Raw genomic sequence first — 23,996 nt, forward strand, 5'->3', positions numbered from 1 at the left:
ATACTATGAACAGTCCTGCCAACAAATCTGACATTCTAGAAGAAATGGACAAGTTTCTAGAAACATACAGCGCATCACAACTGAATCAAGAAGAAATAGATAATTTGAACAGACAGATCACTAGAAGTGAAATAGAATCTGTAATTTAAAAAAAAAAACCTCCCTACAAATAAAAGACACTTAAGAACATAGTAACAAGTACCATGTGTGGACCTTGTTTGGATTTTGATGGAAACAAACCAATTCTATAAAATAACATCTTTGAGATAATAGGGGACATTTTTTTTTTTTTTTTTTTTTTTTTGCGGTACGCGGGCCTCTCACTGCTGCGGCCTCTCACGTTGCGGAGCACAGGCTCCGGACGCGCAGGCCCAGCGGCCATGGCTCACGGGCCCAGCCGCTCCGCGGCACGTGGGATCCTCCCAGACCGGGGCACGAACCCATGTCCCCTGCACCGGCAGGCGGACTCTCAACCGCTGCGCCACCAGGGAAGCCCTAGGGGACATTTTTAACATTAGGAAATTATTAATTTTGTTAGATATGATAATGGGAAGGTGATTATGTTTTTTTGAAATCTTGAAGTATTTGGGAGTGAAATGGAATGAAGTCTGGGTTTTGGTTTTCAATAGTTCAGGATAAAAATGTTGAGGTGGATGAATGAAACAAGATTGGCTAAATGTGGATTGTGGTTGAAACTGACTGAGGGGTACGTATATGTCACTATTAGAGAGTTGAGTTAATGCCTATTTTTCTCATGGTACAGCAAGTGCTATCATGCCCACCTACCCAAAGAAACTCCGTGCACCAAGCTACTTTCTTTAGCCTGGGTGACATTTGTCATGACATTTCCTTCTGCCTTGGTTCTGCTGAATTATTTTAATCCGTAATGCTTCGCCAAACTTGCCCCAGAGATAGCTCTAGGTGTGCTACCTAAATGCCGAGGAAGAGTATATAAAGCTGGATGTTAAGATACAGATTCTGTGATGACTCAGAGCAGAAACTGTGGGGAAATATGATAAGATCAGTCACTGACGGATGTCTAGATATGCTTTGTCACTACGAATGATATCGCTTCAAACTTGGAGGAAGTGACCAAAGACTGGATGGCCCCATAGATGGAGGACATCTTAGCATACCCATCAGGCTCCCAGCAGCCAACAAAAGTCCCGCCCCAAGTTTATATTTATTATTAAAAGAACTGTCAGGACTTCCCTGGTGGCACAGTGGTTAAGAATCCGCCTGCCAATGCAGGGGACACGGGTTCGAGCCCAGGTCTGGGAAGATCCCACATGCCACCGAGCAACTAAGCCCATGTGCCACAACTACTGAGCCCACGAGCCGCAACTACTGAGGCCACAAGCCACAACTACTGAGCCCATGTGCCACAACTACTGAAGCCCACGCACCTAGAGCCTGCACTCTGCAATAAGAGAAGCCACTGCAATGAGAAGCCGGCGCACCACAACGAAGAGTAGCCCCTGCTTGCCGCAACTAGAGAAAGCCCACGCGCAGCAACAAAGACCAAAGGCAGCCATAAATTAATTAATTAATTAATTAATTTAAAAAAAGAACTGTTTATAGAGGTGTAGGCAGGTTTGAGGCAGGTGGGCACCAGCTTTATCACTCCTAGGCCTGAAGGGGTAGGGAAGGGACCAGTCTCACCAAAGCTTGGTGACAGCTGGGGTCTTGGAGGTGGGGCTGTCCCTACAGGGGACCCAGCTGTGGCCCAAATCATGGTGCAGAATGGAGAGTAAGAGATGCCCCCCTCTTCCTACCCCTCAGTGTGGTATTTGTGTCTCCCATTGGCCCAACTCCGCTGGAGCCAGAAGGGAAGAAGATCCTGGGTGGTGCTGTTCTGTTTTTTTTTTTTTTTTCATGTTTTAATTTTAATTTTATTGGAGTCTGGTTGATTTACAATGTTGTGTTAGTTTCAATGTACAGCAAAGTGATTCCATTACACATATGCATATATTCATACTTTTTCAGTTTCTTTTCTCATGTAGGTGATCACAGAGTATTGAGTAGAGTTCCCTGTGCTCTACAGTAGGTCCTTGTTGGTTATCTGTCTTATCTATAGTAGTGTGTGTGTTCATCCCAAGCTCCTGGTTTGTCCCTCACCCCACCACGTCTCCCCTTTGGTAACCGTAAGGTTGTTTTCGATATCTGGAAGTCTGTTTCTGTTTTTTAAATAAGTTCATTTGTATCATTTTTAAAAATTAGGTTCCACAGGGCTTCCCTGGTGGCGCAGTGGTTGAGAGTCCGCCTGCCGATGCAGGGGACACGGGTTCTTGCCCCGGTGCGGGAAGATCCCATGTGCCGTGGAGCGGCTGGCCTGTGAGCCATGCCCACTGAGCCTGCGTGTCCGGAGCCTGTGCTCCGCAACGGGAGAGGCCACAGCAGTGAGAGGCCCACGTACCACAGGGAAAAAAAAAAAAATTAGTTCCACATATGAGTGATATCATATGATGTTTGTCTTTCTCTGTCTGACTTACTTCACATAGTATGATCATCTCTGGGTCCTTCCATGTTGCTGCAAATGGCATGATTTCTTTCTTCTTTATGGTTGAGTCGTATTCCATGGTATGTATGTAGGTGGGGCTGAAGTCACCTAGAAGTCAGCCTCAGCCCCCTAGGGCACAAAATAGAGCAAAGAAGGGCAGGAAATGGATGGGAGCGTGGGGTGCAAATGGAGAATCTTCATCATGAATTTTAGAGGCTTGTCCTGACTAGAGGCGATTTGATGAGAACACAGCAGTAACTGTCATGAGTGGTGCTGAGAACGTTTTACTGTAGAAATCATCCCATGTAGCACTGATCCAGTTAGCACCAGTGGTGTGCTGGGAGATGTCTAACAACCGGCTCTCCAGGGGGAAAGGGCCCTGATGTGTAGCATTGGCCAATTTCTTTGGTGTAAATACTCTCACCGTAACGAATTTCAAGCTACCGATGTGATATCACTGAGCACAGAGTCGGGAAGAGGGGTCCAGTAGCACTCCATTATATAGAATTTCCTCCATGCAGATACGTGAACACAATCTCGAGAGCATAGATCACGGTAACTAGTGGTAAAATCATTAGGCAGTCGTGAGTTGTGAGTACCGATTACCCTTGTTTTCTAATGCGGATTATTCCATTATAGGTTTATATAACTTATATTTGAATAACCGCCATGTTTCACAACCAGCTTGCAGCATTCCTGCAGATTTAACAGTCAGCACACCACTGGTTTATGACGGCCACCCTGAAGTGTTTTGTTTTGTTTTTTTTTTTTTGCGGTACGCGGGCCTCTCACTGTTGCAGCCTCTCCCGTTGCGGAGCACAGGCTCCGGACGCGCAGGCTCAGGGGCCATGGCTCACGGGCCCAGCCGCTCCGCAGCATGTGGGATCTTCCCGGACCGGGACACGAACCCGCGTCCCCTGCATCGGCAGGCGGACTCTCAACCGCTGCGCCACCAGGGAAGCCCCAGCCTGAAGTTTTAAAGTGGGTGATAAGCTTGGGGGTTTTTAGGAACAAACGTCTGAAAGCAGAACATTGGTATTTATCTTATGAGTGAACAACTCTTGTACCAAAGTTTGCCATCGAAGGAGTGAGGAGAGCCCATTGCCTGAGACCAGATCAGGGCAAAAAAAAAAAAAAAAGCAATAACACAGCTCGAAGCAAAAACAATGCTTGGGAAACCCCAGTGTTCTCTGAGCTCTGGACTTGGCTTCAAACATTTGATGAGTTTCTGTTAAAGGAATTTTCATGAACACCCAATATCAAAGGCAAATTGGAGGCAGCAAAAGGTAACGGCCAAAAGGAGACAGTGTTTGCTAAGCTAAACAGGTGGTGAAAGGAGACAGTCAATTGGAAAAGCATTTGACTGCAGTCGTTTGCACGCAGGTCCGAGAGAGGTGAGGGGCGTCTGTTCCAGCTGAACTGGCTGTGACCACTGCTCTCACTCCATTAGGGTGCAAGGACTTTATACCCAGAGGAGCGAGCTGGGTTTCGGTGGCCACACACACCACTGCAAATAAGAGCATTTTTCACCGGCACGCACGCCCGTGCACGCACACAAGCACAAACACACCACTTCTTTTAGGAAATTGCGGTGATGACCTTTAGAGCATTTTTCGCATCCTTAGAACCTGTCTGTGCCATCTCACTCCCTGGGGCCTCTCAGGGTCCTGGTCTGAGGAAGGCACTGTGCCCGCCCCGGACCTCAGCTGTCCCCAGCTCAGGAACGCTGGTGGGACGGGGTGATGGCATTCACAGGGTTCCTCATGGGGGTTCCTGGCTTCTGTCTCCCTTCACAGGGAGAGAAAAGTGAGCTCACACTACTAAGAACAAAACACAGAACGAATGTGTTCAGTATTTTTGCTGCAGGGCCCTTTTCATTAGTCTTCCCTCCCATGTTTTGTTTTTTTAACATCTTTATTGGAGTATAATTGCTTTACGATGGTGTGTTAGTTTCTGCTGTATAACGAAGTGAATCAGCTATACGTATACATATATCCCCATGTCCCCTCCCTCTTGCGTCTCCCAAGGTGGCGTATTAAAGCTGCATTTATGAAAGAAAACTCTGCATTTTTTAAATTACACGTCTCTCGGGGCCTCCCTGAGTGTGATATGCACGCTTGTAACAGGAGATGCTATTTGTTGAGATTCATGAACAGACATGTTTGTTTGTTTTTTTTTTTTTGTAGCATCATGTATTTATTTTAATGCGCATTTGGAAAAAGGAGTTTGATTTTTATTTGCGGTAGTCACATATAGTTTCTTCTTGAAATAAATTGGCTAAAGCAAAAAAAGAAAAGAAGAGGCAGTTCATTTAAAGAAGAATATTAAATAAATGATATGACAGAGAATGTATGAATATGTCAGCGATTTGAGGTGGGGCCTGGGGAAATCCAAGTGGATAGTTCACATGGATTCAGCCTCCAGTGAGCATCTAATCAACCCCTGATACCAGGGTAGCTACTGGAGGAGATGATTAGACCAGTAAGAGCACCTACGATTATCTTAGTTGTATGCGGACCCCGATCCCGGACAGATGTTTGTTTTCTCTTAAGTGCTTGGAAAACACCGGAAGCCTTCAGCCTCTTTTCTCTGCCATATTAGCTTCACAGGACTTGTCAGGTTACTGGGTAGATATGGATATAAATTTATGAGTCTTATTATAATGGAAGGGTCAACATGCGTGTACTGTGCCTTCGTAGGCGGCATGTATATAAAGGATGCAAAGTGCACTCATTTTATTGGCGGCAGAAGCTGGTTTGCGTACGTAGCAGGAGGCCTTCCCGCTGCAGTGCCCGGAGTGTTGTCAGTGGAGAGTGTGCAGTGGATGTGGATCGCGCTACTTGCTTGTCATGACTTTGCTTCCTGCGACCCCATGTAGGGCGCCAGGCCAGGGATGGACTGTTTGAGTGACTGCTGGCCTCCTAACTTTGTCCTAGCCGGCCAGCTTAGAAAGCACATAGCAGAGACTCCAAAGCAAGGTGGGACATTTAGAGACAGACATGTGTCACAAAGAGATTCCTCTGACCTCCCTCTTCATCCATTTGATCCTTTGTGGGGTGTCCATAGACACAGGGTACAAGTGAGTCCTTTTATCTGGGCAACCCCGAGGTGGGCAAACCTTTCATGCTCTGATTTGGGCAAACCTCTGCTGCACGCTTCACATCGTCTAACCTGGTGGATAAGCAGCTACTGATGGCCGCTCTGGGGTGCCTTGGGTAGATCCCCAAGGACATAGGAAATTTAAAATGTCCACTCCACGGTAGAGAAAGGCTAGCACCCAAAGTCTGCATCTTTGTTGAAGTTCTCTAAGGAAAGAATGAGGGAAGATTCCAGCAATGAAGCGTCCAGTCTGACCTAGAAAACCAACTGGCTTCCTGGGTAGGTGTCTGATAACTTAGTCGTCACCTTAGGACAAGAATATACGTACTCAGTGCTAAGAGGGGTCCTGTAAACCAGTGGCTCTCAGCCAGGGATGGTTTGACCCCCTGAAGAAGACATTTGGCAATGTCTGGAGATATTTTTGTTGTCACAACTGGGGAAGGAGGCTACTGGAATCTAGCAAGTAGAAGCAGGTAAATGTCCTTCAGCACACAGAACACCCCGTTCCCCGAAGCAAAATAGTGTCTGTCCCAAAATATCAAGAGAGCCGAGGTTGAAAACCCGGATGTCAACGAATGAAGGGACGTGGGAGGGGATTCTGATGAGCTGCCTTGAAGCACGCCTGCTGAGTCTGTGTCAAGGGCCACTACTCAGATTCACGCCCGGTTTCCATTTGGGACTGTCTTCAGATCCCAGGTCCTCTGGTCTTGCAGTTTCTACCCCGGCCTCACTGGGCTCATCGTGGCTCCTGCAACATGGGTCTGTATTCGGATCTCTGCAAATTCATCAACTTATAGTAGCCCCTATTCATTAGCTCAAGGTACTGTGAGTCAGAAGTGTCAGTGGGCCCAACCGAATTCTCAGCAAAGGTCTCACAGGCCTGGGTGTCAGCCAGGCTGATACTGTCTGGAGGCTCTGGGGATAGGGATGGTTCCTCTTCCAAGACCATAATTCACTGGTCGGCTGAACTCAGTTCTGGTGGCCGTGGTTTGGGGACCCTGTTTCCCTGCTGGCTGTCAGTCAGGGGCTGCGATCAGGCCCTGAGGGCCTCATGGCCCCTCCATGTTCAAAGCCAGCAACAGCAGGCCAAGTCTCATACCCAGAATCTCTGTGATACTATCCCCAGCTAGTTACCGCCAGCTGGAGAAAAGTCTGCTTTTAAAGGGCTGGCGTGATGAGATTAGGCCTCTCTATGTTCAGGTCAGCTGATTTAGGACTTTGAATTCCCAACTGCACAAAGCCCTTAATGGCAAGGTTAGGTTTGAAGTAACCAGGGACAGGAATTGTGGGTGGCATCTTTAGAATTCTACCTACCCCAGGGCCTTTGCAATGGGCTTTCCCTGCTGGAAATGGGTCAACCCCCCCCCCCCACCCTATTGTCCACATGGTTCTTCCACAACGTCTCCCAGTCTCTGCTTGAATGCCCCTCTTCAGAGCGGCCTTCCCCAGCCATCCTACTAAAAATCGCACTTTCTCTACCCCACCCCCATATTCTCTCCCCAGCTTTATTTCCCCTCATAACCTTTGCCAGTATCTGACATGCTGTTTATTTTGCTTCTGTTCTGGTCTATCATCTGTCTCTCCCAACTGGGATGTGAGCTCTCCAAACAAAGAAAGTGGGCTCAGTGGTTGTTCCAAACCAGGAACAGCATTTAGCGCATGGGACGCGTTCAAACAGTGCTTGCCGAATGAGTAAACATCACAGTGGGTTAAAAAAAGGAGAAATCCAAAATTTCATATGGAAGCTTTGGATTTTAGTGCGAGGTTGGCCACAGTACTCGTCCGCTAGAGCTGCCATAAAAGGTGCCATGGACTGGGTGGCTTAAGTCACGGGTGTGTTGCCCCTCGGTTCTGGAGGCTGGAGGTCCAAATCAAGGTAAGGGCAGGCTTGGGTCCTTCTAAGGGGTCTGAGGGAGCATCTGTCCCAGGCCTCTCTCCTTGGGTCATAGATGGCCGTCTCCATCTTCACATGGTATTCTCCCTGGATCGTGCCTGGATCACCTCTGTATAAGCCCTGTCTCCCTGTAAGGTCACATTCAGTGGTACTGGGGGTTACAGTTCAACATACAAATTTGGAGGGAAGTACAGTTCAACCCATAATAGCAACTAATTATGCTTTTCCTTTTTTACCTACTCTGGGGGTCCGATTCAGCCCCCTCAACAGACTCAGACTTACAGGGCCAGAGACCAAGTGGTATCCAGCCCTCTCCCACACCCCCTTCTTAAGACACACAGATGCTCACGCGTTCCAGGAGCCCTCTCAGCGGCTTCTAGAAGCTCAGTGGCTTTGAGAAGCTTCTAGAGAGTGTACTTCACATGGTGATTTCACATGGAGATGGATGGCTTGGAAGATGGAAATTAGGCCTCCTGTGTTCAGAATTTGTACTGAACATTGATTTTCCTTAAGGAATATTTAATCATCCCTGTATTACACCTGAGTCGGGCACATTTCTGAAAAGAGGAGGAATTTTTTTAACCATTAAAAAACTGAATAGTAGCGTCAATTAGATACAAATGAACTTATTGACAAAACAGAAACAGACTCACAGACTTAGAGAAGGAACGTATGGTTACCGGGGGGAAGGGTGGTGGGGAGGGATAGTTAGGGAGTTTGGGATTGACAGGTACACACTGCTATATTTAAAATGGATAACCAGCAAGGACCTACTGTATAGCACAGGGAACTCTGCTCAATACTCTGTAATAACCTAATTGGGAAAAGAATTTGAAAAAGAATAGATAAATGTATATGTATAACTGAATCGCTTTGTTGTACACCTGAAACTAACACAACATTGTTAATCAACTCTACTCCAATATAAAATAAAAAGTTGAAAAAAATTTTTTTAAATAAATAAACATGTGGTATAGGTGGCGTGAGCTGGTACAGCCAGACAGGACAAGAAGCACCACCAGGGCTGGTCCACACCTGAGTCCTGTGTTGATGCATCCCAGCGTCCAGCACAGTACCTGCTGGGAAAAGTCAGTCCTCAATATTAACGTGGTAGATGAAAAATGACAGTGTCGGCGTTATTAGGCGTGGTCTCTGGGAATCTGAAATCATCTTCCCAACCAGCAACAGCAGACCCACACGCTGGGGACCACTGAACTAAGGCCACCTCCTAGGAACAGACAATGAAAAAGAGCAGAGGTCATAGAGCTCATCACAGTAGATGCAGGACCAGAAGCTAGGTCTCCTGCATCTGGTCCAGTGCCTTTCCCTCCACACTGGATGCTGAGAAAGGGCTGCTCTCCCATCACCACTGACCAACTTGCACTGGCTCTTTCCCTAGAAGCCAGGCATCCTCAAGGTTTATCCTCTAATACCACTGTGGGTTTTTTTTTTTAATTTTTTTTTAACATCTTTATTGGAGTACAGTTACTTTACATTGTTGTGTTAGTTGCTGCTGTATAACAAAGTGAATCAGCTACACATATACATATGTCCCCATATCCCCTCCCTCTTGTGCCTCCCTCCCACCCTCTCTATCCCACCCCTCTAGGTGGTCACAGAGCACCCAGCTGATCTCCCTGTGCTATGCGGCTGCTTCCCACTAGCTATCTATTTAACGTTTGTTAGTGTATATATGTCAGTGCCACTCTCTCACTTCATCCAAGCTTACCCTTCCCCCTCCACCTGTCCTCAAGTCCATTCTCTGCGTCTGCATTTGTATTCCTGTCCTGCCCCCAGGTTCTTCAGAACCACTTCTTTTTTTTTAGATTCTATATATATGTGTTATCATATGGTATTGGTTTTTCTCTTTCTGACTTGCTTCACTCTGTATGACAGACTCTAGGTCCATCCAACTCATTACAAATAACTCAATTTCATTTCTTTTTATGGCAGAGTAATATTCCATTGTATATATGTGCCACATCTTCTTTATCCATTCATCCAATGATGGACACTTAGGATGCTTCCATGTCCTGGCTATTGTAAACAGTGCTGCAGTGAACATTGTGGTACATGTATCTTTTTTAATTATGGTTTTCTCAGGGTATATGCCCAGTAGTGGAGTTGCTGGGTCATATGGTAGTTCTATTTTTAGTTTTTTAAGGAACCTCTGTACTGTTCTCCATAGTGGCTGTATCAATTTACATTCCCACCAACAGTGCAAGAGGGTTCCCTTTTCTCCACACCCTCTCCAGCATTTATTGTTTGTAGATTTTTTGATGATGGCCATTCTGACTGGTGTGAGGTGATACCTCATTGTAGTTTTGATTTGCATTTCTCTGATGATTAATGATGTTGAGCATTCTTTCATGTGTTTGTTGGCCATCTATATATCTTCTTTGGAGAAATGTCTATTTAGGTCTTTGGCCCATTTTTGGATTGGGTTGTTTGATTTTTTGATATTGAGCTGCATGAGCTGCTTGTATATTTTGGAGATTAATCCTTTGTCAGTTGCTTAGTTTGCAAATATCTTCTCCCATTCTGAGGGTTGTCTTTTTGTCTTGCTTATGGTTTCCTTTACTATGCAAAAGCTTTGAAGTTTCATTAGGTCCCATTTGTTTATTTTTGTTTTTATTTCTCTAGGAGGTGGGTCAAAAAGGATTTTGCTGTGATTTAGGTCATAGAGTGTTCTGCCTATGTTTTCCTCTAAGAGTTTGATAGTGTCTGGCCTTACATTTAGGTCTTTAATCCATTTTGAGTTTAATTTTGTGTATGGTGTGAGGGAGTGTTCTAATTTCATTCTTTTACATGTAGTTGTCCTGTTTTCCCAGCACCACTTATTGAAGAGGCTGTCTTTTCTGCATTGTATATTCTTGCCTCCTTTATCAAAGATAAGGGGACCGTATGTGTGTGGGTTTATCTCTGGGCTTTCTATCCTTTTCCATTGATCTATGTTTCTGTTTTTGTGCAAGTACCATACTGTCTTGATTATTGTAGCTTTGTAGTATAGTCTGAAGTCAGGGAGCCTGATTCCTCCAGCTCTGTTTTTCTTTCTCAAGATTGCTTTGGCTATTCAGTGTCTTTTGTGTTTCCATACAAATTGTGAACTTTTTTGTTCTAGTTCTGTGAAAAATGCCATTGGTAGTTTGATAGGGATTGCATTGAATCTGTAGATTGCTTTTGGTAGTATAGTCATTTTCACAATGTTGATTCTTCCAACCCAAGAACATGGTATATTTCTCCATCTGTTTGTATCATCTTTAATTTCTTTCATCAGTGTCTTAGAGTTTTCTGCATACAGGTCTTTTTGTCTCCTTAGGTATGTTTATTCCTAGGTATTTTATTCTTTTTGTTGCAATGGCAAATAAGAGTGTTTCATTAATTTCTCTTTCAGATTTTTCATTGTTAGTGTATAGGAATGCAAGAGATTTCTGTGCATTAATTTTGTATCCTGCTACTTTACCAAATTCATTGATTAGCTCTACTAGTTTTCTGGTCGCATCTTTAGGATTCTTTATTTATAGTATCATGTCATCTGCAAACAGTGACAGTTTTACTTCTTCTTTTGCAATTTGGATTCCTTTTATTTCTTTTTCATCTCTGATTGCTATGGCTAAAACTTCCAAAACTATGTTGAATAATAGTGGTGTGAGTGGGCAACCTTGTCTTGTTCCTGATCTTAGTGGAAATGGTTTCAGTTTTTCACCATTGAGAACGATGTTGGCTGTGGGTTTGTCATATATGGCCTTTATTATGTTGAGGTAAGTTCCCTCTGTGCCTACTTTCTGGAGACTTTTTATCATAAATGGGTGTTGAATTTTGTCAAAGGTTTTTCTGCATCTATTGAGATTATCATATGGTTTTTATCCTTCAATTTGTTAATATGGTGTATCACATTGATTGATTTGTGTATATTGAAGAATCCTTGCATTCCTGGGATAAACCCCACTTGATCATGGTGTATGATCCTTATAATGTGCTGTTGGATTCTGTTTGCTAGTATTTTGTTGAGGATTTTTGCATCTATGTTCATCAGTGATATTGGCCTGTAGTATTCTTTCCTTGTGACAGCTTTGTCTGGTTTTGGTATCAGGGTGATGGTGGCCTCATAGAATGTATTTGGGAGTGTTCCTCCCTCTGATATATTTTGGAAGAGTTTGAGAAGGGTAGGTGTTAGCTCTTCTCTAAATGTTTGATAAAATTCGCCTGTGAATCCATCCGGTCCTGGACTTTTGTTTGTTGGAAGATTTTTAATCACAGTTTCAATTTCAGAGCTTGTGATTGGTCTGTTTATATTTTCTATTTCTTCCTGGTTCAGTCTTGGAAGGTTGTGCTTTTCTAAGAATGTGTCCATTTCTTCCCGGTTGTCCATTTTATTGGCAGTATAGTTGCTTGTAGTAATCTCTCATGATGCTTTGTATTTCTGCAGTGTCAGTTGTTACTTCTCCTTTTTCATTTCTAATTCTGTTGATTTGAGTCTTCCTTTTTTTCTTGATGAGTCTGGCTTATGGTTTATCTATTTTTTTTTCTCAAAGATCTAACTTTTAGTTTTATTGATCTGTGCTATCATTTCCATCATTTATTTCTGATCTGATCTTTATGATTTCTTTCCTTCTGCTGACTTTGGGGGTTTTTGTTCTTCTTTCTCTAATTGCCTTAGGTGTAAGGTTAGGTTGATTATTTGAGATGTTTCTTGAGGTAGAATTGTACTGCTATCAACTTCCCTCTTAGAACTGCTTTTCCTGCATCCCATAGATTTTGGGTCATTGTGTTTTCATTGTCATTTGTTTCTAGGTATTTTTTGATTTCCTCTTTGATTTCTTCAGTGATCTCTTGGTTATTTAGTAGCGTATTGTTTAGCCTACATGTGTTTGTATTTTTTACAGTTTTTTCCCTGTAATTGATATCTAGTCTCATAGCAGTGTGGTCAGAAAAGATACTTGATACGATTTCAACTTTCTTAAATTTACTGAGGCTTGATTTGTGACCCAAGATATAATCTATCCTGGAGAATGTTCCATGGTCCCTTGAGAAGAAAGTGTATTCTGTTGTTTTTGGATGGAATGTCCTATAAATATCAATGAAGCACATCTTGTTTAATGTGCCATTTAAAGCTTGTGTTTCCTTACTTATTTTCATTTTGGTTGATCTGTCCATTGGTAAAAGTGGGGTGTTGAAGTCCCCCACTATTATTGTGTTACTGTTGATTTCCCCTTTTATGGCTGTTAGCATTTGCCTTATGTATAGAGATGCCTTATGAGATGCATTTGCCTTATGTATTGAGGTCTGAAGTTGGTCTCTTGTAGACAGCATATATATGGGTCTTGTTTTTGTATCCATTTAGCCAGTCTATATCTTTTGGTTGGACATTAATTTTATGTAAATTTTATGTAAATTTTGTAAAATCTATGTCCAACCAAAAGACATGTCTTTTGGTTGGATTTTATGTAAATTTTATGTTATGTCTTTTGGTTGGAGCATTTAATCCATTTACATTTAAGGTAATTATCGATATGTATGTTTCTGTTACCAGTTTCTTAATTGTTTTGGGTTTGTTATTGTAAGTCTTTTCCATCTCTTGTGTTTCCTGCAAGGAGAAGTTCCTTTAGCATTTGTGGTAAAGCTGGTTTGGTGATGCTGAATTTTCTTAGCTTTTGCTTGTCTGTAAAGGTTTTAATTTCTCCATCGAATCTGAATGAAATCCTTGCTGGGTAATCTTGGTTGTAGCTTTTTCCCTTTCATCATGTTAAATATGTCCTGCCACTCCCTTCTGGCTTGCAGAGTTTCTGCTGAAAGATCAGCTGTTAACCTTATGGGGATTCCATTGTATGTTATTTGTTGCTTTTCCCTTGCTGCTTTTAATATTTTTTTCTTTGTATTTAATTTTTGACAGTTTGACTAATATGTTTCTTGGCGTGTTTTTCCTTGGATTTATCCTGTATGGGACTCTCTGCACTTCCTGGACTTGACTGACTATTTCCTTTCCCATATTAGGGAAGTTTTCAATTATAATCTCTTCAAATATTTTCTCAGTCCCTTTCTTTTTCTCTTCTTCTGGGATCCCTATAATTCGAATGTTGGTGCATTTAATGTTGTCCCAGAGGTCTCTGAGACTGTCCTCAATTCTTTTCATTCTTTTTTCTTTATTCTGCTCTGCGGTAGTTATTTCCACTATTTTATCTTCCAGGTCACTTATCCATTCTTCTGCCTCAGTTATTCTGCTATTTATTCCTTCTAGAGAATTTTAAATTTCATTTATTGTGTTGTTCATCCTTTTTTGTTTGCTCTTTAGTTCTTCTAGGTCCTTGTTAAACATTTCTTATATTTTCTCCATTCTATTTCCAAGATTCTGGATCATCTTTACTATCATTACTCTGAATTCTTTTTCAGGTAGACTGCCTATTTCCTCTTCATTTGTTTGGTCTGGTGGGTTTTTACCTTGCTCCTTCATCTGCTGTGTGTTTCTCTGTCTTGTCATTTGCTTAATTTACTGTGTTTGGGGTCTCCTCTTTGCAGGCTTATTTGTAGGCAGGTTTGTAGTTCCCGTTGTTTTTGGTGTCTGCCCCCAGTGGGTAAGGTTGGTTCAGTGGGTTGTGTAGGCTTCCTGGTGGGGTGGACTGGTGCCTGTGTTCCGGTGGATGAGGCTGGATCTTGTCCTTCTGGTGGGCAGGACTGTGTCTGGTGGTGTGTTTGGGGGTGTCTGTGAACTTGTTATGATTTTAGGCAGCCTCTCTGCTAATGGGTGGGGTTGTGTTCCTGTCTTGCTAGTTGTTTGGCATGGGGTGTCCACTACTAGAGCTTGCTGGTCGTTGAGTGGATCTGGGTCTTAGCGTTGAGATGGAGATCTCTGGGAGAGCTCTTGCTGATTGATATTACGTGAGGCCAGGAGGTCTCTGGTGGACCAACGTCCTGAACTCAGCTCTCCCACCTCAGAGGCTCAGGCCTGACACCCGGCTGGAACACCAAGACCCTGTCAGCCACACAGCCAGGTACATGGGGATTTTCTTGCCTTTGGGGAAGTCTGAGGTCTTTTGCCAGCGTTCACTAGGAATTCTGTAGGAGTTGCTCCACATGTAGATATGCTTTTGATGTATTTGTGGTGAGGAAGGTGATCTCTATCATCTTGAATGTCCTCCCCACTGTGTTTTAACACTGACTCTCATTGCAAAACTTCTGGTCCTAGAACCCAACTTCCTGCAACAGCTAATTCCTTGAAGTAGATAGGAATATCCATTGACCTCATCAGAGAAAACACCTAATTAAGAGGATTGGCCTTTTGAAACTTGTGCCTTCCCCCCATCTCAGAGGCTCATCACCCTACCCCACTCAGAGATGAAACCCGGCCCTGCACCAGTCAACAAGAATCCTCCTACTTTCTTGAACTATGAAGTGTTAAGAACAATTTGTAGCTTCAGTGAAACCTCCAGTCTTGAGCAAAGTCCAAGTGCAGAAAAAAACCCAATTTCAAGCAAAGTCACATTTCAGGAGGCAGTTGCTGTGTGTGGTCGGGGTGGAAGGTGTCCCTGCATTAGGACAGAGGGGGGCTTTCGCCTGCTAATGTGTGTTTAATTGTTGTCCCTCAAGCATAGCTTGGTCTTCTCCTGGCCAAGGTGGCAAGTATGATTCAGCAAAATCACTTAGCAAGTCACTTTAAAGTAAGACTTGGAAGAAATTTCTAGAGAAAAAATGCTGTTGCTACTCTGGGGTGGCAGCGGGGAGGGCAGGTGATGCTAATTTGGGTACCCTGGGCTTGAAAGGGGGAGATGTGTTTTATCACCGCCTCCCGTCTTTGCTAGGTGATGTCTAGCCCGTTAACAATGCAGAAGGATTTATTTTCTCCACCTGTGAGGTTAGCAGGGCAGGGCTGTGTGTGTATGTGTGTGTGTGTGTGTGTGTGTGTGTGTGTGTGTGTGTGTGTGTGTAATTTTTTAAGCTTTTACTTTGATAAGATAACTTGCATGGAATTTAAGGAGTCAAATAGTTCTGCAGAGTTTGTTGGTAAAAACTGTATATAACATTCTCAAAGTGACAAAATTACAGTGATAGAGAACAGATCAGAGTCTTTTGGCACTGAGTGGTAGGCAGGCTTGACTATTAAGTAACATTAGGGAGTGTCTTTATGGTGATGGAATTCTTCTGTGTTCTGACTGTGGTGACGGTTACTGCAGTCTGCACATGTGATGTGATTTTATAGAACTATACACGCCCCCCCCAAAAAAAGTGCACGTGACAGACATAGAGGACAGACTTGTGGTTGCCAAAGGGGTGGGGCGGGGGTGAGGGAAGGATGGAGGGGGAGATTGGGATTAGCAGACGTAAGCTTTTTTTTTTTTTTTTTTTTTTTGCGGTATGCGGGCCTCTCACTGTTGTGGCCTCTCCCGTTGCGGAGCACAGGCTCCGGACGCGCAGGCTCAGTGGCCATGACTCACGGCCCCAGCCGCTCCGCAGCATGTGGGATCTTCCCGGACCGGGGCACGAACCCGCGTCCCCTGCATAGGCAGGCGGACTCTCAACCACTGCGCCAGCAGGGAAGCCTATGAGATTTTATATATAGGATGGATAAACAAGACAAGGTCCTACTGTAGAGCACAGGGAACTCTATTCACCAGCCTGTGATAAAACATCATGGAAAAGAATATGAATGTATTCCATATTCATAATGGAAAAGAATGTATATTACACACGTATATACATAGCATAACGGAATCACTTTGCTATACAGCAGAAATTAACATTGTAAATCAACTATACTTCAATAAAATAAATTTTTTTAAAAAATGCACGTGAAAACAGGTGAAAGCTAAACAAGGTCTGAACATGAGTTCATAGCCTGGTAGCAATGCCAGTTTCCTGGTTTTGACAATGTATGATGATATAAGAGAGAATTACAGGGGGCAGCTTGGGTATATGAGAACTCTATATTTTGTGTAACTTCATGTTAATCTCAAACTATCAAAGTAGTTCAAAATTTAAAGTTCTTTTTAAAGAAATGCTGCAGTAGTCTGTTCCCTTCCACTGCCTTTCTCCTGGTACAGAGGCAAAATTCTTACTTTGGTATTTATGTCCCTATCACTAAATGACATAGTAAGTAAGACTGATACCTCTTCATTGTTGTTTGTTTCTAGTTTTAGGCACTGTCTATAAATTTCCCACTATGAAAAATAAGGATCTTTCTCTCTTTTCTCCCCGACTCCTTCCTATGTCTCCATCCCTGCAAAATAATAATCGTATTTTGTCTAGATTAATAATCAGTGTTTAAAATATTACAAGTACGTATGCTAATCACAGTAAAAGTAAGTATTAAATGATGATGACTTTTCCTTTTCTGCATAATGATTTTTTATCATCAGAATTAAAAACTAATTTGGTTTTATTCTTTTTCTTCATTTTCTGTTTATTTTGTTCTGATTTATCCCCAGACTCTTTACTGATTATCTAAATCTCCTCTTAGAACATTCATTCACATCAAATTTATCAGGAAAATTCCAGTTTCCTGAAGACGTGTTGCCAGAATTTCTCCATGCTGGCGCTCAGCTGTTATCCAGGACCTCTATTCACCATGAACCTCCTGTTCATCTCTGTCATGCATTGGATCTTCATTTCCTGGGTCTCATGATTTCTTTCTATATTTACCCCCTTGTTTGATGGAGCACATCTTCAAGTAGTTTTCTGAGCAAGGATGTAGGAAATAAATTTTTGGAGAACTTGCGTATCTGGAAACATTTTCTTCATCATTAGGCTGGATATCAAATGCTAGGTTGGAAATCATTTCCCCTCCGGTTTTTGAAGATATTTTTCATCGCCTTCTGGTTCCCAGAGTGTGTGTTGTGAATCTTGAATCCATTCTGATCCCTGATTCTTTCTTCAGTCTGGAGGATTGCAGAATTCACCTCTCTGTCCCCAGTGTCCTAAGCTGGATCAGTCCTGTGCCTTGGGGTGGGTCCATGTGTTCATCACCCAGGAGGCCCTGCCAATCTGGACACTCACATCCTTTCATTGGGGGAGATTTCTTGAATTACATCATTGGTGATTCCTACTCTCCCTTTGTGTGTTTTTTATATTGTTCAGATGTTGAACCTCAAAGTAATCCTCTTCCATTTCTTTGGGGTTTTTTCTGCTTCCTAGGACAAATGTCCTCAACTCTATCCATCAACCATTCCACTGATTTTCCACTTCTTCTATAATATCTTTAATTTCCAAGGGCTCATTTTTCCCTTTCTGGGTTTTTTAAATAGCAATCTGTTTTTGTTTCATGATTGCAGTATCTTCTCTGATGGCTCTGTGAATGTGAATGATTGTGTATTTTGTTAATTGTGGCCTTTCCTGCATAGGCTCTATTTTCTACAGATTTCTTTTTTCTTCTTTTTTTTTTTTGCCTGTTTTGTTCCCTATGTCATGTAGAAACTTTATCAGTGTCCTAAGATTCTTGATTCTTGTTTGCTCATATTAAAAAAAAAAAAAAAATGAAGGACTAAAAACCATTAGAAGCTTTGAGCCCGTAGATGGGCCTTGGTGACTACAAACTTCACTGAAAAGTAACCTGGCTGGCTGGTCGGACCAGTAACCAGGGTCAGGACCGAATGGTCTAGAATCTGGTATTTTCCTTAGAAGGTGAAGGTCCAGCTTTGGGGACAAAGGCCTAGGAATCTCAACGTTCAGTGTGCGTGATGTCACGCAGTGACTCTGTGTTTGTCATGGTATCAAATCTTCATGGCCCCCCAGGCCCGACATGGCGTCTGGCAGTCACCCTGTTACAGGGAAAGGGAAGCGTGTTTGCACCTGGCCGCTTCATAAACATACTTTTAGCTAATCTTCCTTATTTTAGCCCTCCTGGACTCCAAATTTTAGTGGTCCCACCAGTTCCTGAGATGGGGGGATTCCGTGGTATAAATTCTGCTCGTTCTTAGCTTTTCTCGCGGACGGCTCACGACTTAGTTTGAAAGTTCACTGACCCTTTTACCCCCTTGTACATCAGCTTACTGGTCCCCAGATCGTTTACGTTTGCTGCAACTTTCTCCCCATCATCACGGGTCTTAAATAGTCCCCTCGACTCTCCTTTAAGTGGGATTTGGGAAAAGAGGATAAGCAGGTATATGTGTTCGATCCGATCTTTTTCTCACCAGTTTATTGATGAGAAAACTGAGGTTCAGACAGGCTAAGAGACATAGCTAAAACAACAGTTCTAAGAGGACTGCTTTGCCTTTTTAAAAAGTCCCTGGCTGGGGCTTCCCTGGTGGCGCAGTGGTTGGGAGCCCGCCTGCCGAGGCAAGGGACGGGGGTTCGTGCCCCGGTCCGGGAAGATCCCACATGCCGCGGAGCGGCTGGGCCCGGTGAGCCATGGCTGCTGAGCCTGCGTGTCCGGAGCCTGTGCTCCGCAATGGGAGAGGCCACAACAGTGAGAGGCCCGCGTACCGCAAAAAAATAAATAAATAAAAAGTCCCTGGCTGAGCTTGTTCCCAGAGGAGACCCAGCAAGTCATGTGAAGCAGGTTGGGGACCTGCCTGCACTGATAAAACCATAACTAACATTTATTAAGTGCGTGTTGTATACTCGACAGCGTTCCAATCTCTTTATATGTGTTAATACACTTCATCATCACAACAGCTTTATACTGGGGGTTACCATTATCATGTCCATTTACAGGGGAGGAAAGTGAGGCCCAGAGAGGTTATTATTTGCCCAAAGTCACACAGCTACAAAGTGGAGAAAGCAGTGTGTGCACCTCCACCAGGGTTTCTGAACCTGGGCATTTGGGGCCCTTTGGGCTGGGGAAGTCTGTGCTGGGGAAGGGAGGGCTGTTCTGTGCATCGGGTGCCAGCACTCTCCCCACGGTTGAGACAACCTCAAATGTCTCCAGACGTCACCACGTGTCCCCGCAGGACACAGTCGCCCCTGACTGAGAATGACTGGCCTGGGCAGGCTGGCTTTTCTCCTGACCCCTCCGCTGAGCTACTTCTTGGTTTGGGGACTGCCTGAGGCCGCTTTCCCTCACCCTCAGTCCTGAACAGCAAGTCCCGTGATTCCTGGGTCTGTGGGTAGATCCCTCTCTCACTCCAGTCGCCAATTCCGGCATCCTCCGCCTCTGAGGCCCCTCGTCTGACTGTGCCACCGGATATGTAAAAAGCAGAAAAATGAAAAAGAAAGCAACGCGCGCAGCTTAGCGGAGGCGGGGCGCATTTGGAAAGGCCGAGGCAGTAATCTCTTAGCTCTTTCTTGCTCTCTTCGTCCCCGCAGAGCCAAGGTGAAGAAGGGGGTGAACATCTTGAGCACGCGGACCAGCGAGCCTCGCCAGTGGGACATCAAGCCGGAGCTGGGCAACGGCGGCAAGCACGCCACCGCCGCCCTGGTGTGCCAGCGCCTGGCGCCTGGCGCGCGCAACAGGTAAGCGCGGGGACCCCTCCCTCCGCGTCGGTGACCCGGGGTCCCATGATCCGGTCTCCGCCTAAGATCCCTGCCTTAGACTCACAGTAACACCTTGGCTTGGAAACCTGGAGACGCTTACATCACCTGTTGTAGCTTCTGGCATCTCTGGCAGGAAGGGCAGGGCGCTGATTCTGCGGGTCTGTTGTTTGGGTTTGGGAGCAGAAATTAGTTTGCACGGTCTATTGTGCTTTGCGGAGGCTTATTCATTCTCCTCACCTACACTCTTGTCCTCGAGGCTGTGTCATCTCCCGTTGCCCTGCCGTTGCCCTGCCGTTGCCCTTGCTTATCAGAGGCTGCTTTCTTACAGAGTGTCTGTCCTTTGCGCAAAGGGTGTGATATATACTAAGAAATACATATTTGGTCTTCATCCCTGTTCCTGGCATAGAGCTCTGAAAACCGTTGCAATTTCGCAGAATGAGAGAGTAAAGCTGTCTTCTGTTTATGTTAATAAGGTTACTTTTGGAAAGCCTCCTAGGTCACCTAAAGATGCAGGTTGCAGGGTACCAACCATGTGATTGGAGGAGGGTTGGACCTTTCAGTCCCACCCCTGGCCTCCGTGTTCGAGAGGGAGACTGGAGATTGAGTTCAATAGCCAATGGCCAATGAGTTAATCAACGGTGCCCATTTAATGAAGCCTCCGTAAGAACTCGAAAATACTGGCTTTGGAGAGCTTCTGCGTTGGTGATGGCGTGGAGATTTGGGGAGAGTGGCGCCTGGAGAGGGCATGGCAGCTCCGCCCGCTTTCACCGTGCCTTACCCCGTGCATCTCTATCACCGGCTGTTCCTGAGTTATACCCTTTCATAATAACCAGTAACCTGGTGAGTCAAATGTTTCTCTGAGTTCTGTGAGCCGCTCCAGCAAATTAATGGAACCCAAGGAGGGGGTCATGGTAGCCTCTAATCGTTAGCCCGAGGGTCAGAAGCACAGGGGACAACCTGGACTTGCGATTGGCATCTGAAGGGGGGGACAGTCTCGTGGGACTGAGCCCTTGACCTGTGGGATCAGGCACGATCTCCAGGTGGTAGTGTCAGAACTGAGGTGAAGTGTAGGACACCCAGCTGGTGTCAGAGTATTACTTGGTGGTGGTAGAAAAAGGACACACATCAGAATTGGTGTCAGATTCATAAAGGATTAGACTCAGTCTTCAGTCAGCAGGACTTTAAAGACAGGAGGTGACAGTCGGTGGCAGTGATGCATAGGGGTGGTATGTGACGGTCTAGACAAACATTCTGGAAGATTACTTAACATAATTGCTTTCTGTGTATAAAAGCAACACATACTCATTTTAGAATATTTGTGAAAACAACTATATGAGGACAAAACTTAAACAATATATCAATATCCCTTCTACCGAAGGATAACCCACTACTAACGTTGATTCATTTTCTTCCCATGTTTAATGCATAGATAACATCTGCGTATAGTAAACGTGTAGTAGGTTCACTTATTTTACAAATTTGCTATCATAATATATGTCCAGTTTCTTAAGATAATTTCACTTATATTGATAACATCTTCCTTTGACATTAACTATTCCTCAGAAGTATGTTAAGATTCCATCACATAGACTTAACGTTCCATAAATCACCCTATCCCTAGTTCGGGCTATTTAATTTGTTCCCAAGTTTTATTTTCATAGATAATGCAGCAGCGAACGAGCTTTCACGCGTATTTTGCCCACTTCTCTTTTTGCTTGAGGTGGCTTCTTAGAATCAAAAAGTTAGATCGGTTTTAGGGCTCTCGATACCGTCTGTCAGTGTATTTTCCTGAGGGGATGAGCGCTAAAGGAAGAAACATCCACTTCCATTACTGGATGTATTTTCTTAAGTGAACTCTTCAAACCTGCCCAGAAAAACTCTACAAATGCTCCACTGCATTTAGAAACACCCAGTTCTTTCGGGACTTCCCTTGCGACGCAGTGGTTGAGAACCCGCCTGCCAATGCAGGGGACATGGGTTCGAGCCCTGGTCGGGAAGGTCCCACATGCCGCGGAGCAACTAAGCCCGTGTGCCACAACTACTGAGCCTGCGCTCTAGAGCCCGCGAGCCACAACTACTGAGCCCTCGTGCCACAGCTACTGAAGCCTGCATGCCTAGAGCCCGTGCTCTCCGCCACAAGAGAAGCCACTGCAATGAGAAGCCTGCCCACGGCAACGAAGACCCAACACAGCCAAAACTAACTAACTAACTAAATTTATAGAAACACCCAGTTCATTTATCTGTAAGACCCTTTCCTCAGTCCTGCCTTCCGTGTGTAGCCAGCAAACACATCTGGTGTCCTGAACAGCTTCCTGGATCAAACACCAACCTTCAGCATCATGACGCCAAGAAGGATTGTTAGTACATCTGAGGGGTGAGTGTTGGGCGTTTCACCATGTGAAAACGTGGCTAGAAAGAAATGCATGCATGGGTCCCTTGCTCTAAGCACGAGATCAGAGGTCAAATTAAATCTCCTGAATCAAATGCACATAAAATCTAATTAACCCACAAGATTAGCGTTGATCATGCAAGTTAAACGGAATGTGTTCATTAACAGGCAATGGATTTGTGTGTGTAAATAGTTCTTTATGTCACAGTCAGAAGGAGTCTCAAAGCGAGGGAGATAAGCTTTGCTGTATGGGAGCAGGTTCTGAGGAGTCCTGGTGGCAACCCTGTGTGTTCTGATCTTCTGGGAATTTGACGTTGGGACCAGGTGTGTTTGCGGAGATCGTAAACATCATGCGTGATTTTCTGCTGTCAGCCGCGCTGGATGTCACGGTAGCGGGAACTGTGGTTTAAAATCAGCGTTTCCTTCCTTCTGAATTCTAGAGGTTTTTTTTACTGCTTTGAGTTAGACTGGCCACAAGCCGGGTGGTTGTGAGGGCCTGGAATTCCCTGCGTCCTCCCGGGTTTCTTTACATGATGTCTTAGAAGGTAATGGTTGCCTTTGCGGAAGAGCCGCCACATCAGGACTGGGGTCGGGGCTGTGCTGAAGCCATCCAGTGCCAGCTTGTGAGAGCTGATTGGATTGCTCGAATCTCCTCCCCAGTCTCTCATGCGGTGACCGGCAGTATTTACACCACGGCAATTGGCAAACATCACAAACCAGGACTTCTGGCCATGGTCGGAAGGCCTGTTTACCAGCACACAACGGAGGGATGTCCCCGCTCACTCACTTCCTCAGCTGGACTTTCAGAAAACATTGCTTGGTTCACGTAAGTCTGAGGTGCTATGCTCCGTGCCAGGTCGATACCCACTGAGTCAGGTCCAGACCCTGCCTTCAAGGGAACTAAAGTCTGTGGAGCACGTAGGAACAGCCTGACCGCAGCTCAAATAAGGGCTTTTGATGACATGGAAGGTGCAAACTTCACAGGGATGTGAGGGCTTACTTCCCTCTGCCTGGAGAGCACAGGCCAAGAGTATTTGTTATCTAGTGTTTTGTAAGAAAACACCCCCAAACTGAGACGTTTATTTATTTATTTAAAGAGCATCATTTTTAAAATATTTATTTATTTTTGCTGCGCCGTGTCTTAGTTGCAGCCTGTGGGATCTTTGTGGCAGCATATGAACTCTCAGTTACGGCATGGGGGATCTAGCTCCCCGACCAGAGATCGAACCCACCCAGGAGCGTGGAGTCATACCCACTGGACCATCAGGGAAGTCCCCAAAACTTAGACATTTAAAACAACACGTTTGGGCTTCCCTGGTGGTGCAGTGGTTGGGAGTCTGCCTGCTGATGCAGGGGACATGGGTTCGTGCCCCGGTCCGGGAAAATCCCACATGCCGCGGAGCGGCTGGGCCCGTGAGCCATGGCCACTGAGTCTGCGCGTCTGGAGCCTGTGCTCCGCAACGGGAGAGGCCACAACAGTGAGAGGCCCGCGTACAGAAAAAAAAAAAAACCAACACATTTATTGTCTCATAGTTTCAGCGGGTTAGAGATCCAGGCACATCTCATCTGGGTCCTCTTCTTGAGGGTATCTCACTAGGCTGCAATCAGGGTGTCAACCAAGCTCAGTGGTGTCTCACCTGAAGGCTCAACTCGGGAAGGAACCACTCGCAAGCTCACGAGCTTGTTGGCTCAACCCAACTTGAGATTCTCAG

General features: G+C 44.8%; 1 protein-coding gene across 1 annotated transcript in view; it reads left to right on the forward strand.

Annotated features, from left to right (window-relative positions):
- The window catches only part of TMEM132C (transmembrane protein 132C), a gene marked incomplete at both ends in the record, with an annotated part of 367,991 nt that overhangs the window by 228,157 nt on the left and 115,838 nt on the right, over positions 1–23,996 (forward strand). The window contains one exon of the mRNA XM_082853295.1: positions 19,728–19,874. Within this exon, the coding sequence (XP_082709421.1) occupies positions 19,728–19,874 (147 nt within the window). The remainder of the gene's footprint in view (positions 1–19,727; positions 19,875–23,996) is intronic.

Source organism: Leucopleurus acutus (genome assembly GCF_964270905.1).
Source record: "Leucopleurus acutus genome assembly, chromosome: 13".
NCBI lineage: Eukaryota > Metazoa > Chordata > Mammalia > Artiodactyla > Delphinidae > Leucopleurus > Leucopleurus acutus.